The following is a 17,805-nucleotide window of genomic DNA, read 5'->3' on the forward strand; positions in this document are numbered from 1 at the left end:
TGTTCAGGGACGAGGGTTTTTTCAACCTGTATATGCATCATTGCAAAACTGATCATTATTTTGGATGTGAAAGTGCAAAAACCTACTGGCGTTCCTTCTGAACACTCTTGATAAAAAATTCTTGCTATTTTGACTTCTAAGTGTTCTGTTAAGGCTTACTAAAAATGAGTGCCTGATCTGGCTGGAAGTGCTAATGAGAAAAGGAAGTTGATATTTGTTTAGTGCCTGGAGCTTTAACAGGCCAAGTGAAAGAATAAAAGAGTTTTATTGCTGTTACAATGGGACATTCAGATATGTTTGGGTGCAGGAACAATGGTGATTCCTGTCTTAACCTTGGCGTCTTGCAAAGATAAGCTGTTTTGCTTCTATTCGTTGTTGTTAGTTGGAAGGTATATTAGAAATGGTTTTTTAAGCCCATTGAGTCACTTTAGGCAGATATTTTAATTCAGGATTCTTGATTGCTTGTTCACTTTGGGGACATGTTAGAGATTGCTTCTCAGGTCCTGTTTTTAGTTTCATGAGTGGCAGCCTTTCCAGGGATTATACTTATATACAGACAGATACTTCACTTTTCATGAATCTTGATATAGCTTGTCCTTGTAGTTCTTATATCCTTTACTTGCTTTCTCTTTCAGGATGTGTAATTAGGTGTCTTACTCTGCCCTAGATGTTGGAAGGTTGATTTGTACTGCTCTAAGTGGTTATTTACACCCTGGAAACAGCTCATAAAATTATATGCAATATAGTTAAAATAGTTAATCTACGTATTTGCTGTACTTTTTACATTTCACTTACTATTTAAATTTTACCTTTTTATATGGAAGTTACTTTGCATCTTGTGAGACTGAAAGAATCCACTATGTAATGGATAGTCTTAAATTATTGTGTGCAGAGATTAAGATACAGCTACAGCTGGCTTGTTATTACCAGGTAAGAGAGAGAAGAGTGATTGAGGTTTAAAACCTTGTATGAAGGTATAAATTGCTGTGGTTTTGTGTTGGTACTCAGTTCAGAAGTTGGGGGAATGAGGAATCTAAAAAAAATATTCCTGGAAAGATTAACATGTTGTCTTTTACTATAATTTATTCAAGATATTATTAGTTAAGACATCCCCTCTGTAATATAGCAGAAATTTAAAAGGCAGAACTGTTACTTATATTTTGAAGCTTCTTTTTTTTAGTTGAAAATTGTCTGCTTTTCATTGATAAAGACACTGTTCGTGCTGCTAAGTGACCAAAACTCTTAAAATGCCTCTCACTGATGAGGTTTAAAATAGTTGTTCTCTGAATATTTTAATACCCAGGCCAAAACACTACGGAAATTAATCCAGCAAACATTTCGACAATTTGCCAACCTCAATAGAGAAGAAAGTATTTTGAAATTCTTTGAGATCCTCTCTCCAGTGTACAGATTTGACAAGGAATGCTTCAAGTGTGCTCTTGGTGTAAGTAGAGGAATGTGACAGTCACCACAATACATGCTGTTATAAATCTAATTTCATTTGCTTAGTTCGGCACTAATTGTTTGCTTAGTTTCTGTTTTGATGTAGAGACAATTGGATTTCAGTAACAACAAAATGTATTTATTGATTTTATTTAGAACTTTCTCCACTGACTGTTTAAAAAAAAAACATCATTCATTAGTAGGGTAAGAATTGTATGCTATTAAATATTTTTATTGGTGCTTTGCTTGTGGAAGTCAAGTGCTTTTCTCAGCTGTTTTCGTGAGCAGGTGAGGCTTCTCAGCTTCTCTTGTTAGTAAATTTTGTTCTAATGCCTGTTAATCTCTACCCATTTCAAAAAAATTTTGAGGAAGGGCTGTAAGTCTGCAAATTCTGTGAAAATGGACACTAGAGTAGAAATTAGAACTTGAACATCAGTGTCCATGAGAAGAGGAAATAGAGGAAATCCGTAGTTCTCATGTAGACCTAAGATAAAACACATGAAAATGCATTTTGAGTAGCAGGGATCCCCCGGAAACCAGTCATGAGGAGTTTTGCTGCTTACAGAATTACTTGATTTTAATATATTTCTAAAATGTTTGAAGAGCTTAAAAGCTTCTAGATGTTAATTACTGAAACCTGTAACTGTAATGATGGAGGATAGTATTTCTTAGCAAGGTTTTGTCTTACTATTGAAATTTTGCACTGTCTTTCTCCTTTGGTTCTGAAGTCAAGCTGGATTATTTCAGTAGAACTGGCAATTGGCCCAGAAGAAGGAATCAGTTACCTGACAGACAAGGGTGCAAATGTAAGTCTGCTTCTCTTTGGGTGGGTTTCTTCTCAGTTACTGCCTTAACAACCAAGTGAACTGAACTGTCACACAAGGGGGAATGACAAGGATGATCTCTGAGTTAAACACAGAATTCACCACAGGAGAGCTGGAGCTCAGCTTATACGGCTGTTGGTCAGATACTAGCTTGTGGTCTGGGATAAAAACATACATTTTCCAGCAGTCTGGAGGGATGTTGAGTAGCTGTGAGCACAGACTCCATGTGCTTTACGCGTTGAGTTTTTTCTCTCTTAACATCCAAGAGGTTGTTCCCACGTCGGCGTGTTCCTGGAGTTACTCAACAGTGACCTCTGTGGGCACAGTGGTGGTGCTGGATTAATTTTCCAGACACTGTGGATAATTGTGTGTTCTTAGCCAGTGGTAATGGAACTGTAGACAGAAACAGAGGAACAGATTCCTGCAAGTGTAGTTTGGAGATCAAAGTCTCTATGTGCTTTTGCAGCATCAGGGATAAAGGTGAAGTATTTTGCTGTAATTTTGATTTTTTTCCCCCCACTTTTTTGTGGCCTTTCTGCAGCCAACTCATCTGGCAGACTTCAATCAAGTGCAAACTATTCAGTATTCAAACAGTGAAGATAAGGACAGAAAAGGGATGTTGCAACTCAAGATAGCAGGTGCACCTGAGGTATGTTACTGACAGTTGTGACAAACTACTACTAACTTTCATTTTCCTGGGAAGGGGTGGAGATTAGTATGCTCTTCATGTGGATATTCTGTATATTGTACTCTTGTTCTGGGTTTGGTGTTAAAGTACCTTTAGAGGTCATTATGTGTTTTAAATTTTGTGTCTCGTGCTTTTAGACTTTGATATTTTTACAAGAAGCTTAATATAAAAATATTAGCTCTTCAGTGCGGTTTAATAGCACTGCATGATACTGTGTCCTAAAGAGGGAACTGAGCAATTTTGCTTTTGTGAATAAAGGAAATGTGAAAAAGAGAGCAGTTGTTTTTTGGGATTACATGGAGGCAGTACTGAGGTGAAATCAAATCTTTTCCTCAGTCCAGTGCACCAGGAAGCACTCACTGTGGTAGAGGAGGGAGGACTGAGGGAAGTTGTCAGATCTGTGCAGAGGATGATGAATGTTGATATTAAAATTAAGAGCTTGTCTCTATGTTTCTCATCTCTTTTTCCACTGTCCATCTTTTATTTTTTATTATCATTATTATTACCTGTCTTCAAATTGGGAGGAGTTGTTTTTAGGCAAAGAATAAATTGCTGCAAAGGGTGGGAAAAAAAGATACCACCTGTGAGGGCTTTAAGGAATAAGCAGCTTCTGCAGAATTGTGAATAGAGCAATAAAGTCATAGCAGTTGTATTGGACAGGGCTTGACTGGAAGTTTAGCCAGCAAGCCACTTCATAAACCCAAATAAGTATTACATGTGGGTGGAGGGTTTTATCAGTTGTGCTTTCTGAACCTCCTGTTGGAAACCTGCTACACAAAAGGTAAAGTGAGAATCTCTCTGGTGGTTCTCTGCTCACCCACAGTTTTCTGTTTACTGTTTGCGAGCGTGTGTGAAGTTCTGATGCAATGACACAGCTGTTCTGCTCAGTGTTTGCAACTACAATAATCCCTCTTTGTTGGTGCCTTGTTTTTTTTCCCCTCTGTAGCCTCTGACAGTGACAGCACCATCCTTAACCATTGCAGAGAACATGGCAGACCTGATAGACGGGTATTGCCGGCTGGTGAACGGAGCCACGCAATCCTTCATTATCAGGCCACAGAAAGGTAAGGGGATGTTCAGCCTGGTGGTTCCTGCACTCGTATCTACTCAGAGATTATTTTGCATTTGAATAGAAGGCACAAGGCAGCAGCAAAACTCTCACTTGGAAGCTCTTTCCTTTCAGGGAGGAGCCGTGAGGTGTTTTTGTTCTGAGGAACACTGATAGTAAATGTCACTCCATCAAAAATTACTTAATGGCTGATAATTTAGACTAGTTGTCAGCAATCACTGCCTTACACTGATTCTAGACTTAAGTGACAGGAGTAAATTGTAGTTAAAGGCACTCCTAACAAGGTTGTGTTATCTTGTAATGTGATTCCCTAATATACAAGTGGAAATTTTGGCTAGAAAGCATTTGGATAAGGTTCTGACTAGTGATGGTTTTTAAATTTCTGCCTTCCTCCTGGATACTCAAAACATTTCTGTTTAAAAAATAACAACGTAAAGAGAAGTCTCATGAGTTTCTGTCATAAAATAGAACTAAAGCAAAGATGCATTTTGGAGTATCAGTCAGTTTTTATAGCAACTCACAAGCTGGAAGCAGTGAGATGAGAGCGCAGGTACACCTGGATTTAAAGAGAGAATTCTAATTAATTTCATTACAATTTTTTCTAATATCAGTCAGCTTTTGTTGTGGAAAAACATCCAAACAAGACTGCTCAAGAATGCAGTTTTCTGTCCTCATGTACTAATCTTTACATGTGGAAATTCGTCCAACTTTTCCACTTTCTAAAACAACTATGTCCTTCTTCCCTACTTGTAATACAGGAAGGTACACAAACTGTCCCAGCATCTCTCCAGTCTGAAACTGAGTCCCTTTTTAGCCACGCACTTGCTTTTTTGTGCCACTGATTTTCCCTGTTCCCTAGTTACTCAAGTGGGGTGACATTATTAACATAGTTCAGGTCCATCTGTAGCATCTGTGCATGGCACAAAAAATACCCAGACTGAAACTCGATCATTCAGTAATGAAGAAATGTGATTTTAAGGTGTTAGATGCTATGGCAACATTTAGTAGTTGTTCATATTATTCTTAAGTTTGCCTGTTTGTTTAGTATTTCTGACCCCTAGTGTGTGTGACTGACCTTTAACTCCAACACAAGCGGCTTTGTTATAACTTAGGTTGGTTGTGCAGCCTTATCTCCATACAAATGAAAATCTTCCCTCAACACAAAGTCAGCTCTCCAAGCCAACCTGGTACACAACCCAGAGATGATGAAGCATTTGCCCCAGAACTGACACCAAAATGATAGTTTATTGTTCTAAAAATAAAATAGGCATCACAAACCAAGATTTTCATTTTGCTAGACTAGTCTGCTCCTGTGAGCAGTTGTCTTTTGTGCCTCTTCTTTTCTGAAAAATCTTTGTTTGGGGTTTGTTACAGTCATTATTCACTCCCCACACTTTTGTTCTAATACCAGTGGATTGGCTGTTTTTCAGCCTGAGCTGTAGTAGCCACAGTTGAGCTTTTAAAACTTTTTCATGTCTTAACCCGTTACCTCTCCCTGCCTCTCTGTGTATTACTGAGTCAGTGGATAGTTCTGACTGTCTCTGCTTTTCCTTTGGGGACACATGTGGACTGTGTGCAGTTCTTGCCACTTCCACACTGGTGGCATTTCAGAAATCTGGTCTGTTCACTCTGCATTGCCAGTGCTATTACTGGCTTTCCTTTTCTTACCTGTTCTTGCCCAAGCAAGGGAGCAGCTCCCAGTCCAAATCTCTACAGGATTCACCATGTCCTTTTTTAATACCTGGTGCATACAAGCAGTTGCCATCTCATTTATCAGCTGGGCACGAGGATCCTGACTTATTGCTGCTGAAGTTGCCAAAAAAATTGACTCACTCTCTTTGCACTTTTTCTAATTCTTGTCTTGCTCTGACCCGACTTGCTTATCGTGAGCTCTTACATCTTCTAGATTCACTAAGCTCTGTGAAGGGCAATATCCCTGATTTTCCTGTGCCTTGCACTGAGGTTTGCTGGTACATGTGAATGCAGAATAAATCAATGCATTTAATGCAGTGTGTTTATTTGAGTGATACTCTGATAATATGGAATTTTAACATGGAGCAAATGACAGTGTTTAGTTAAAGGAACATCATGGAGCACTTTGGGAACAGTCCTCTTTATGCATACATGAAGAGAACCCCTCTGGTTAAAATAAATTGTGGGTTTCTTTTGTCTGAGGTTTCTTTTTTTGAAGTTCATAGCAATACTCAATACATTAATTAAACATTTTGTAGGAGAGTTGTCCCCACCCTGATCTGCGTTCCCAGATCCCTCCCACCGTGAGCTTTGACTGTATAAGACACATCAGAAGCAAATCATGTAGCAACTCTTGATCCAACAGATGTGTTTTATCCCCCCGTTGAGCTTTCCCGACCCCTCTTTGTTGTAAATTTGCGTGTTTATTGCAAGTCTCTTCATAAATTGTCCTTCTTGATTACTAATAGCGCCCGTTTTTGTGATATTTGTCTTGCTCTCCATTAATGATCCAGTTGCTCTTAATTTGGTGAGAGCATGGAAATGTTTAAAACCTGGACAGTGTTTGGCATTTTTCCACTCTGTTTTATTTTTCATAAATATTTTAATATACAGGTCCCTTTAGACCAGTGTGGAAACTTTACATTTAATACTTGGTTTCCATTGTCACACTTAACACTTACAGGCAAAGAGCACAAATGAAAAAAATCATAAAAAGTGGAACTGATAAAAACTTTAGTTTAGGAGGTGTTTAACCATGAGCATAATTTTCATTTTCATGGAATGGCAACATGTATTCACCTTCTGAGGATGCTGTTACCTCTTGGACTAGTTTGACCCCTTGCTGATTTTGCTTTCACAATCATTTCAGTCAGGTGGGGACAGTTTACACTGTGGTAAATCAAAATACCTGAGGGTTCTTTTCACATCTCCTGGAGCCTGGGGTTACAGGAGTGGTGGAAGGTGTTGGGTGGGTGCTGCCAAGGTTTTGGTAGCCACGGGGCTGCTGGGGTGGCTGCTCTGGGAACAGACCAGAGCCTGTCCTGTGCTAGCTGCCTCCACACCATTCCCCTGTTGCATCTGTGACACCCAGGCTTGATAATTATCATTAAAAAAAACATTCATCACACATTCTTTACAACTTGCACTTCATCAGCAAAAATTCCCAACATAGAATGCAGGGGGGCTGCTGGAGCCATCTGGGACTGGCTGTGTCTGCCATGGGACAACCCTGGATTCTCCTCACAGTGAAACACCTGGATGTGGACACTCCAATACAATCACACATATCCCTTTTTTTTTTAACAGAATATAGAACTGGGGAAAATGTTGTGGGTTTCAATTTGTGAAAAACAACATATGCTTTTACTGGGATGCTGTTAGTCAGGAATTCTGACTTCAGACCCACAAGGGTACTAATGAATATTGGGGATAAAAGCTGTTAAAAGGATGAGCACCAACGTGGGAACCAGTGCCTGAAGTGAGCAGTTTGTATCCAGAGAGCATGTAGGCGTCTGCAAATCAGTAGTTCGTGTGGATTTTTTAATTTTCTCCAATGAAGGAGGAGGCACAGAATCATAGAAAGAATCATACAGTAGTTAGGGTTTGCTGATACCTTTAAAAATCTCCTTCCAATCCCCCTGCCATGGGCAGGAACACCTTCCACTATCCCAGGTTGCTCCAAGCCCCATCCAACCTGCCCTTGGACACTTGCAGGGATGGGGCAGCCACAGCTTCTCTGGGCAGCCTCTAGTACTACAACCTCTGGACATCTCTGATTCTGCTTAACAGTAGGGTGTTTGGGGTTTTTTTATGCCTTCTTTTTCTAGCATCTGCTTGCTTTTCCAGTTTCCCCTGTCCATTTATGACCCTGCCCTTGACACACATCTCCAGCAGCCAAATGGGGGATGTTGTCCTGTAGCCAGTCAGTGCAGGCATCAGACTGTGTCTTAAAAGTGATGCCAGGTGATCCTTCTTTCTTCCCGTGGCTGAGCCTGTGTTATCCACATCTCCCAGCCCCCTCAACTCAGAGGACAGGGGTCCAGATCTGTTGCTCTGATGCTAATGAGCACAAAACCAGACATACCCCATGGATTTTGGCAAGGAACAGTGAAAAGGAACATGGTGAGATGGAACAGACCCATGCATGCTGCTGCCTGGTTTTCCAGCCAACCTGGAACCAAACATTCGTTTAACATGGGTTAGAGTCTCTACTTTTCTCTGTCCATCCTCATCTTTTCCTCACAGTTTTCCAGACAGCTTCAGTTCCTTTCACCTTTCCTTCAATTCCTTTTACCTTTCCCTCAATTTCTTTCATCATTCACAAACTCCACTCATTTAACTGGGTCGTACTGCTACTCTACTAACTGCATAAGATCACTTGTATTCATACACTCCTTATCACACAGAACATGTAGAAAGGATTTGCAGTTAAAATGGAATCAAAGTTTTGTTTTGTTATGATATATTATCGTTTATTATGATCTTTGCTTTGCATTTTGCACTGATAGGAGGCTGTTCAGTCAGTTGGATGGAGGCTTGCAGGAATGGAATGAGATTCCCTTCGTTAAGGAAATGTAATACCACACTGGAAAGTTAGATTGTCTCTTTATCTCCCTTAGATCCTTTTTGATAGGTAGTATTTGACTTCAGCACACACTGGCAGTTGCCACCTGCAGTATTTCTCCCTTTCTTGAGAGGTTGGAGGAGGGAGAAACAATGAGATCTTTTCTGAGGGCAGTACCTTGAACACATGAAGCATCGTGGCCCTGCAAAGTATTATGAAATCATTCCTAGCAAGTGTAATGAAATCATTCACTGATCTTTCTGAAGTCCCCAAATATGATACTCCACACACACAAAAAAGAAGCCCTAGAGGAAATTAAAATTCCATCTTTAGAATACACTGTGAATAGTGTGCAGTTAATATGCGATGGAGCTACATATTAAAGAGCAAGGAAAATCAGTTTGAATAGCTGCTTATTAATTATGCATATTATCTTGATTTAAAAATATGGAATGATAAAGTTAACTGTGCAGTTTAATAAAGCTCTTTTATCACAGAGGTTTGTATCTTTCTAAACCTTTAGAAACAGTAGACTGCAAGTATGTTCCACCAGTAACACTTGTAATTAATCAGCACCCTCTAAACCCTTAAATCCATTGCCAAATGTAGGGATAGCATTGGAATAACCAGTAGTAGCAGCGTATCTTGGTGTGAACCAGAACACATTGTGCTTTCACAACTAATGACTGACAGGTAATGTAGGTGTCAGGTAGAATTTAAGATTCTTTTGAGTGATCTTCACAGCCCTGGGGAGGTCTGCATAGAAGTGGGCCGGGCTCCTGTGCCTATTTCTCCAAGCTTGATGTCTTTTGCCCAGTTTTATCCAGGTTGAATCCTGTACCTGTCTCTCTTTTGAGGTACCTACCCCCAGTCTTTTATTGCCAGGCTACACCTTCGTGCCATTGACCTCATACTCATCACTCCACACTCCCTCTAAGGATCTTTGCCTTTGTTTCCTTCCCCAAAAGGTATCACTTACCTTAACAAAGGTATCACAATACCTTTATCTCCCACCTCATGGTGCTTGTATAATCTTACTGTCCTTCCTCTGCCCTCCAGTTTCAGGTGCTTGCTCTTGTCACTTTGCTGAGCTGCTCCAGGTCTTCCAAATGGCAGCTCCTGGTTTCCTTTCTTTCCTGCATCTTCCTTCTCAACAGCCCCCATCAGACAGATCAAAACAGACCTACACTGCTGAGCCAAATGATGTTGTTCTACTTGCAGACAGCAGAAAAATTGTACCAAAATACTGTATTTGAGCATGGCTTCAGGGTATCAGGCGTTTGTGTGCTCAGTCCCGTGATACACAGAGGTGAAACTGCAGTTCTTTAATGTCTGGAAATTTCAGAAATTTTAACATAGGAAACAAATGACAATGATTTTGTGTAAACAGTGTATGTCAATATTTTCTGTTAATGTGGCTATTCCATTTTATCTCACTTTATCAGAGCTACAGATTTAGAGAGTGAAGCTCATTTTAATAGCCCACCTTCTCTCCTTCCCTGCATACTCCGATGTACTCTAAAGGTTCTATACTAAAGAATTAGTAACTTGCCCATCCCACATAAATACCAAGTGTCTCATCAAATCCAATAGAAAAAAAAACCAACCTTGAGTACGTATATCCAAGCTTTTATACACAATTATCATTATCAAAGAAAGACTGGCAAGGATTTGAAAATACTTTTTAAAAAGCAGACTTATTCGCTGGCACTAAACATTACTATTGTATAATCTCAACCCAGTGTGAAATCAATATGATAAGTTACGTGCTTTAATGATTTATTTCAGTTGTCTTACTTGGAAATCCAAGTTGGCTTGGATTGTTTTATTTATATGTTAGCACTTAGGACATCTTGAAGATAAAAGAAAAGCATTTTCTTACTAGAGAGATGAGATAGTGTCACACCTTCTGCAAGTGATTTATTGGAGTTATTTGTTAAGAATATAAAAGAGCTTTTGTGTTCTGTATATGTTGTTTCCTCCAATAAGAGTTTGCCAAAAGGTGTCACTGGTTAGGAGGAGTTGTGTTGACACACTACTCTTTAGATATGTATAGAACATTGTTTTGAATAAGTTTCCTGAGAGATTGTGATGATTATTGTCTCATTGCACCTTGAGAGAGGTTGTTTGAAAACTTATAAAAGCTTTAATCCTGTTTTCTTCTTGTTTACACAGAAGGTGAAAGAGCTTTACCATCAATACCAAAGTAAGTTTTGTGCTTTCCTGTTTTATATATTAAAAAAAAAAAGTTTTGAAAAATAGTTTTGCTTAAGGATGCTTTAGGAGTTTTTACACGGGCCTAATTTTTATTGTTTGTTTTGGATTATAGAACAGGTAGCAGGTGGTGCACAAAAGCCTCACAGCAATATTAAACTGTAAAGGTACCAGAAGGAAAATCTGAAGGGAAAAGTGCATAATACATCAATCATATTTGACAGTAACAGAAGCAGGATGTATTGGAAAATACTTGAGTGGGATTCAGGCTATTTCTTTTGAGTCCATGAGTAAATTTAATTGTAGGAGTGATGCTGAACAGTTTTTGACTTGTGGTTTCATTGTGTGAGTCGATCTGTGCTTGTTTTTCCTATTTGTCCCCTTTTCTGCTTATGTGAAATACTGAAAATACTTTTTTTGCCCTTATCATAAATCTGTCCTGTCACCTTTTCTTAATAAAATTTCCATAATGGGGCCACTCTAAGTTGGGATCTGGTTTCAGTGTAATAAAGAATACCAACTACATAGTAAAAACATCTTTATTTTTTTAAATATAGTAAAATAGAAAAGCTCTCCTCTGATAATAATTGTGGATGTGTAGAAAATGCTAATCTATGTCAGGCAAATAGAGATGCATTTTTTCCTGTGGTTGGTTTTATGGTGACACCATATCCAAGGTGTGCTAAGGCATGTTATCTGCATCTAATGATTCTTATAAAGGGTGCTAAGATACTTCTGCATTTTTCTCCCTCCCAGACTTTAAGGTAAATAAGAATAAATTTCTAATTTATTATTAATATATTATTTTGTACCCTCCTGGTGCCAGTGGCTGGGTCAGGCAGAATCACCTGTATCCAGTAGCACGTGACAACTGTTGAAAGATCAAATGACATTTAGTGCTTTATAGTGTCTTAACCTCTCCGTTTCTCTTAAATTATTATTATTACTTTCTTAACTAGAGAGTTAAGAAAGTGGATGGAGTGTGGAACACAACTTGTTCCTGAGTTAGTGGTTACTCTTCCTACACAGGTCCTGCTGCAGTCCTCACTAGCCAGGCAGCTTTCTCGTGGTGTAGAAAGAGAGAAGTTAAAATTGAGGGAAGAAAAGGAAATGAAAGTTGAGGCTGAAAACAGTAAAACTGGTAAACTTAGTCTGCACTCATGGAACAGGAAAATTTCTTTTTACTTAAATAGACACAACTTAGAAACACAGAATAACATCCTAATTACATAAAGTTACCTTTTTTTTTATTGGTAGGGATTTCTGGGGTAAAATAAGGTTTGAAGGAAAAACTTCTTCCCAATTTTGGGACAGTTTACCAAAAGTAAATTGGTACTCTTGAGCCTATTTAACAAGAGCAGCACATATGCTCTGAGTCTGGCAGCAGAGCAGTGGGCTTTTATCAGATACATAAAACTACCAGCCAACAGCATCTTGCATCTGGGGAGATCTGCCTGTGCCAGATGAAATTCCTGATTTCTGAAAGCATGTAGTGCAGTGTGCTCTGACCATTAATATTGTGGATATATGTGTAAGTGGAAAAAAAAATGGAGAATTTGTTAGAATTTCTGATAATAATGAACATTTATACGTGACATAACAGACACATAACATATACATAATGTAATGAACATTTCTACATAAGGAACAATATAGAATATATACATAATATAGTGAACATTTATATGTAAAATGAGCAATACATTTATACATAGGGAGCAATATATAATATAACATAACATAATGAACATTTATTCATAACTACATTTAAATGTGATTGGTTTTCTTCCTTTACTTGATATGTAAATTAATTCAAAATTGTACAGGATAAGTGATCTTACAGACAAACTCTCGGTTCATACTGTTTCCAGCAGATCACACAGAAAGTAGAAGCACAGATTACACACATCTTAAAAGTGTGTACAACTTAGGGTTTGTGTTTTCCTTTAAATTTACTCCGTCTCTGAGACTCCACATGCTCATTTAATTGAAATCTGCTCTCACTCCCCCAGAGGGGTTGAAATGGTAGGTTCCTTTCTGCCTTCTCCCCCCCTCGCTGTGGGAGGTGGACCGGCCCCGCTAATTCCAGTAGGTGCCTGTTGGGCTGAATTCCCCTGCGTGTGCCCGTGGAGGATGTACAGCATTCAGCGATTCCAACCTCTGTTTTACAGGCTGGCCAACAATGAGAAGCAAGGAGTGAGGTCACACACGGTCTCTGTGTCAGGTAAGGCTCATAAAAACCCGAGGCACGGGGTCATTTCTGGAGCTGGCAGAGGTGTAGGCAGGTTTTCCACTCGCACTTAGTTCGCTGCTGCTCCGTGGCTGCTGACTTTCCAAATCCAGAGCTGTGCTGCCTTTGCAGAGCAGTTCCTAAAGAGAAACTTTCATGCAACAGCCACATCCATTGAGATGCTTCAAAGCCAGGCCTCTTGTCAGTATTTCCACTTTACTTTGTGGTGAAGCAGAATGTTGTCGGCTAAACTCACATTTACCTGACTGTGTGCTAATTGTGGAGGAGCAGCTTTGAAAAGGGAAAATAGGCAATTAAATATTAATTGTTGCTTTTCGGAAGGAAGGAACTTAATAGCTGTTTTTTTCTGTAGCTGCTGTTTAGATCAAAGCATTTAATTTTTGCTGTTGAAAATGACAAGTTAATTGAAGGATGAGCATGTGAGGTAATGCATGTTGTTTCTGTACCTTATAGGCTTCTAAGATTTCTGTTAGTTACTGTGGTTTTTTTAAGTTTTATAATTAAGAGAGAACATTTTTCTGTTACAAAATCTTAAGTAATTTTGAAGGATTGATCTTAGTAGAAAATGCATTTCTAAATCCATACACATAATATTTATTAAGGAGATTTTAATGCAAAAGTGTATTTATATTATATGTTTCTTTAGGTTTCTAGTATTTGGCAACAAACTTGAGGAACCAACACTGTGACTCAGTGGATTTCCCACCCATGACTTCAGCCCCACTTTAACATTTATATTAACACTTAGTGGCCGTATTCAAAAACCCAACGTATTTTGTACAAAAAGGAGGAAAGATACGCAGACATTTGATTAATTTCCTACTTTTCAGATTCCTTTCTTCACCCTTAACCATTTTTTACAGATGTTTGAGATTCACCCCTTGGCATAGGAAGCCCAAGTAAATAGAAGTTGTGCAAGAAAACGGGTGAGAGGATCTGGAGTTAAAATGTGTCTCAAGGTGCAGTGGTGCACAAACACTTCTCTACTCTTTTAAAGTAGCATTTTGATATTATTGTAGGGAGATTAGCTGTAATACCCCCATCTCTGGCATTCAGAGCATCCCAAAAAGGTGGATGATGGGGAAATAAGAGCTTTATGTAGCCCCACAGAAGAAACAGAAGTAGCAGCACTGGAGGTGAGCTGGTTGTTCAGGTGAATGTCAGGGACACTGTAAGGTGCAAAGCTGGCTCCAGTAAGCAAAACAGTACAGTTAAACCAGAAAATATCATTCTCATTCTTTCCAGTGCCAAAATGAAAACTGATCAGGTATTATTCTTGTATTGTAGTCCCATTTTATATCTTTCCAGAATCATTGTGTTGATGTACTGGAAACACTGACATAATACTGGGAAATTATTCAACCCAATGCATTTATTATTCGCTCTCAAGGGTTTGTTCTTCTAATACAATGACACAAACCACATACATACTTTTTTTGTTGCTGAGGGTTTTTTGTCCCCAAATTATTTGAAGTGCATTGAGAATGTCATGGATGTCAGTGTAATAAATTTGAACCACAGGCAGATTGCTGAGATGAAGTTAACATGATACAGGCTTTTCCTCAGGAGATGCTTTCTCTGAGAATCTGAGTCCCCAAAGGAATCAGTTTGTTACAAATGAGGTAATACTTGATGTAGATGTGAAGAGGTGTCACTCCTGTTGTCACATGCAGCTCATCCATCAGTGTGGAACAAGGGAGGCAACAGCTGTACATAATGCTCAGTTAACCCAGAGTCACAGGTCAGCAGAGCCTGACAGCTGACAGTGCAGAGCCAGCTGTGGGGGATCTTGGTGTGCAGAGTAAGAGCTTTTCTCTGGTGACATTTCAATGACTTAGAACCAAGAACCACAGGCTTCAGATAAGACAAGCTTTTACAACTCACTGTCAGCCGTGCCTGTCATGCCTTTGATAGTTTAAATCATAAATTAACGCTGCTGCTTGCTTTCAGTGAGATTTCTCCCCTTTGTTTAGACCTCTCCTGATGCTAAAGCTAAATAGCAAAAATCTGAGACAGATTCAACAGGAAAATTAAGCAATCAGGCATATTTGTAGTATTAACGTTCTTAGTTCAAAAGGAAAGTTTCACAGTGAGTTCCCCACCACAATTTAGGGGAGCCAGCAATATCCATACCCAGTTTGAAACATGATTTAGTGGTCTAGAAGTTTGGGTATTTATCTGAAGTTTTCTAGGTTTAAAAAGGAACCTGTTAATGAAAGACGCCTTGTCTTTTTGAAATATTTATTAACATACCTTGGAGTATTTCTGGTCTAGTGAAATGAAAACTAGGTCTTTCCAAGTGCTTCAATATTCCAAAGCATACAAAGATAGAGAGGTTTTTAATCCTTTTTTTTTTCTCTCTAAATAAAGGCCTTTTCAAACTACTGAAGGGTGAAGTTGGTTTCAGGAATCCAAAGCAGCAGATTGCTGGACTTGGGAGTCTTGTGTCTCACTGAACCAGATTTCACCACACACCTCTTACTGCTGCGGGCTTCTCTTTCTTCTGGTGTTATTTGTTGGCCTTACTTATTAAATTCCATGTTCCTTGCAGTGGGCATGGCATTTCACTGTGTGCAAGTAAGAGGCCTGCAAGATTTCCCCTTTTCTTAAAGCACAGTAATAATTTTATTCCTCAGCGCATTTGTGTGTCTGTAAGATTATAAATAACTACAAATAAGCCAAATTAAATGAGTTGGATTTTAGATTTCTTTGGTAGTCATCTCATGCTTTGTCTGAATTTGCTGTGATTCACCAGAAGCAATGACCTATTAGATGAGTAATTGCAGCTTTTGCCTCCTTCTCCCTTTACATCTGTCTTTACGTTAAAAAAGAGGTTTTTGTACGTAGCCAAAAGTGTGCAGTCAGGAAATAGTAAGGCTAAACTATTTGCTCTGTGCAAACAGTGTATCAAATGTGCAAGAAGCAGCACACCAGTTAACTATAATTTTATTGACTGTATTTCCGCTGTTTTGCTTGGAGACACCTTATTAAAACGCTCTACCCTGGACTAAAGGAACTTACTTTGGCCAGCACTTTGTTTTGAAGTAGAAAACATTAGCATTAGTAAGGTGATGCTTATATTTCCTGATACACTTATTTCCAAAAATAATAATTTACCTGGTCAGTTATATATTCTGAAAGGTTCTTCATAAAATGAAATCAGTAAAGCAGTAGTTGCTGGCTCCCTTTTTATGTAAATTCTTTCTGACACAGGGTTCTTTGGTTTCTTTTGCCCCTTCCTTGCTAATGTAAATATGACTAGGAAGAACAAATATGCTTTTGCTTCCCGTGGCTAATCACTGGGCTTGCTTTGCCCTCGAGAATTCCTAAGTTTTTTTTAATCATAGCTCTAATGCTACTTTACATGCAGTGCCACAGAATATGACATTTCAGGCCCACTTTTCTCAGTGAGTATTGAACAAGCAGAGCATTGACCAAGTCTTGACAGGTTCTTGGCAGTGCTGGGTTTGCAGTTGGACTTGATGATGTTAAGAGTCTTTTCCAACTTAAAGGATCCTGTGATTCTAGGCAGTCACTCCTGGCATTTGGATGTTCACATACTTCTGGGTCTAATAACGTGTTTGTAGGGATGGAGCTGTAGATGGGAAGGTGACAGTGAGAGAGAAGATTAAGCTGTCCTGCAGCAGACAACACAAGGGATGTGTCTGAAGGGGGTTTTAGGATGTCCCACAGGGTTGGTGTCGGTTCAAAGCAGGTGCTGGTTTTGCAGCTTTAGTATGTGCTTTTTTTGTGAAGGAAATTCAAAGGTCTTTGAAAATACAGTCCCTGTTTCAGACGTTAAAACAAACTGTTCAAGTCATCTAAGAAACAAACCCCAGGACAGAAGCCTTTAAGAGGGAAATAGGTGTCTTAAAGAGAAATTGGTTTGTCATCTTGTTCCCCAGCTCATGCAGCTGCTGTCACTGGCACAGGCAGCATTTTGAAGTCAAAGGGGGGTAGCTCTGAGTGCATGGTGATGTGATGGCAGAATTTTCTAATTATGCTGGTGTGCCATTGCCTCTCTGCCCCATCGTTTAGACACACCCAGTACATACCCTGTGAAGGAGAAACTGGATCTCCTTGGAGCAAGCTTCTATATAGAAGCCAAAGGATTTTAGTATCCTGGAAGAGGGACTTCTCAGCAATTTGTCAGGTTCTGCCTTAGAATTGCGTTTACAATATTGTTACACCTAAATCACACTGTGGTTTACTTCTGATCATGGCAGTGAAGTGGCATGAGAGTTCTGTGAGGTGCTACTCAGGAGCAGATCCTTTTTGAAGTAGTTGTAAATTTAGTCATGCAAGTTAGCTGAAATTTCGATTCAAGTGAAAAAAAAATCTGTTTTGAAGGAGATAAGCCTGATTTAAGGGAGGTTTTAGCATGCAGGAAAAAACAATTATATGCTGTAGTTTGTGAGAGACTTCCAGGAGATTGCCTAGAACAAACTGAAATAGAGCGGGAGCCAACTGTCAAAACACAACAAACAGGAGAGGAAAAAAAAGATTAATATATTCACCTGATGCCAGTGTTACAACACTTTAAAGTGCTCTGAATGAAGGAGATCTTGGGTATGAAGGGACCTGTCTGTAGGGGTGAGTGGTGCAGGGTAATCCCCAGCAAAGCCTTGAGCAGGATGGAAAGACAAATAGAATTTTATTGAATCATTCTGCTTGCAGAGCACAGTGCAGGCTCTGTGTCGTGATTCCTGTGCTCCAAATGAAGGTCTGCTCTGTGCTCAGTTCTGAAAGAGTTTCTTATGTAGGACTTCAATTTCCCTC

At 39.2% G+C, this 17,805-nt stretch overlaps 1 protein-coding gene across 19 annotated transcripts in view; it reads left to right on the forward strand.

Moving 5' to 3' along the window:
- Positions 1-17,805, forward strand: part of PTK2 (protein tyrosine kinase 2) — a 191,037-nt gene that overhangs the window by 123,443 nt on the left and 49,789 nt on the right. For all 19 annotated transcript variants that reach the window (XM_027713070.2, XM_027713054.2, XM_027713052.2 and 16 more), the window contains 6 exons: positions 1,304-1,444; positions 2,172-2,249; positions 2,809-2,916; positions 3,902-4,019; positions 10,737-10,767; positions 12,947-12,999. In XM_027713070.2, coding sequence (XP_027568871.1) covers positions 1,304-1,444; positions 2,172-2,249; positions 2,809-2,916; positions 3,902-4,019; positions 10,737-10,767; positions 12,947-12,999 — 529 coding nt within the window. The remainder of the gene's footprint in view (positions 1-1,303; positions 1,445-2,171; positions 2,250-2,808; positions 2,917-3,901; positions 4,020-10,736; positions 10,768-12,946; positions 13,000-17,805) is intronic.

Source organism: Pipra filicauda, unplaced genomic scaffold (assembly GCF_003945595.2).
Source record: "Pipra filicauda isolate LSUMZ 115617 unplaced genomic scaffold, ASM394559v2 scaffold251_size2273266_pilon, whole genome shotgun sequence".
Classification (NCBI taxonomy): Eukaryota; Metazoa; Chordata; class Aves; order Passeriformes; family Pipridae; genus Pipra; species Pipra filicauda.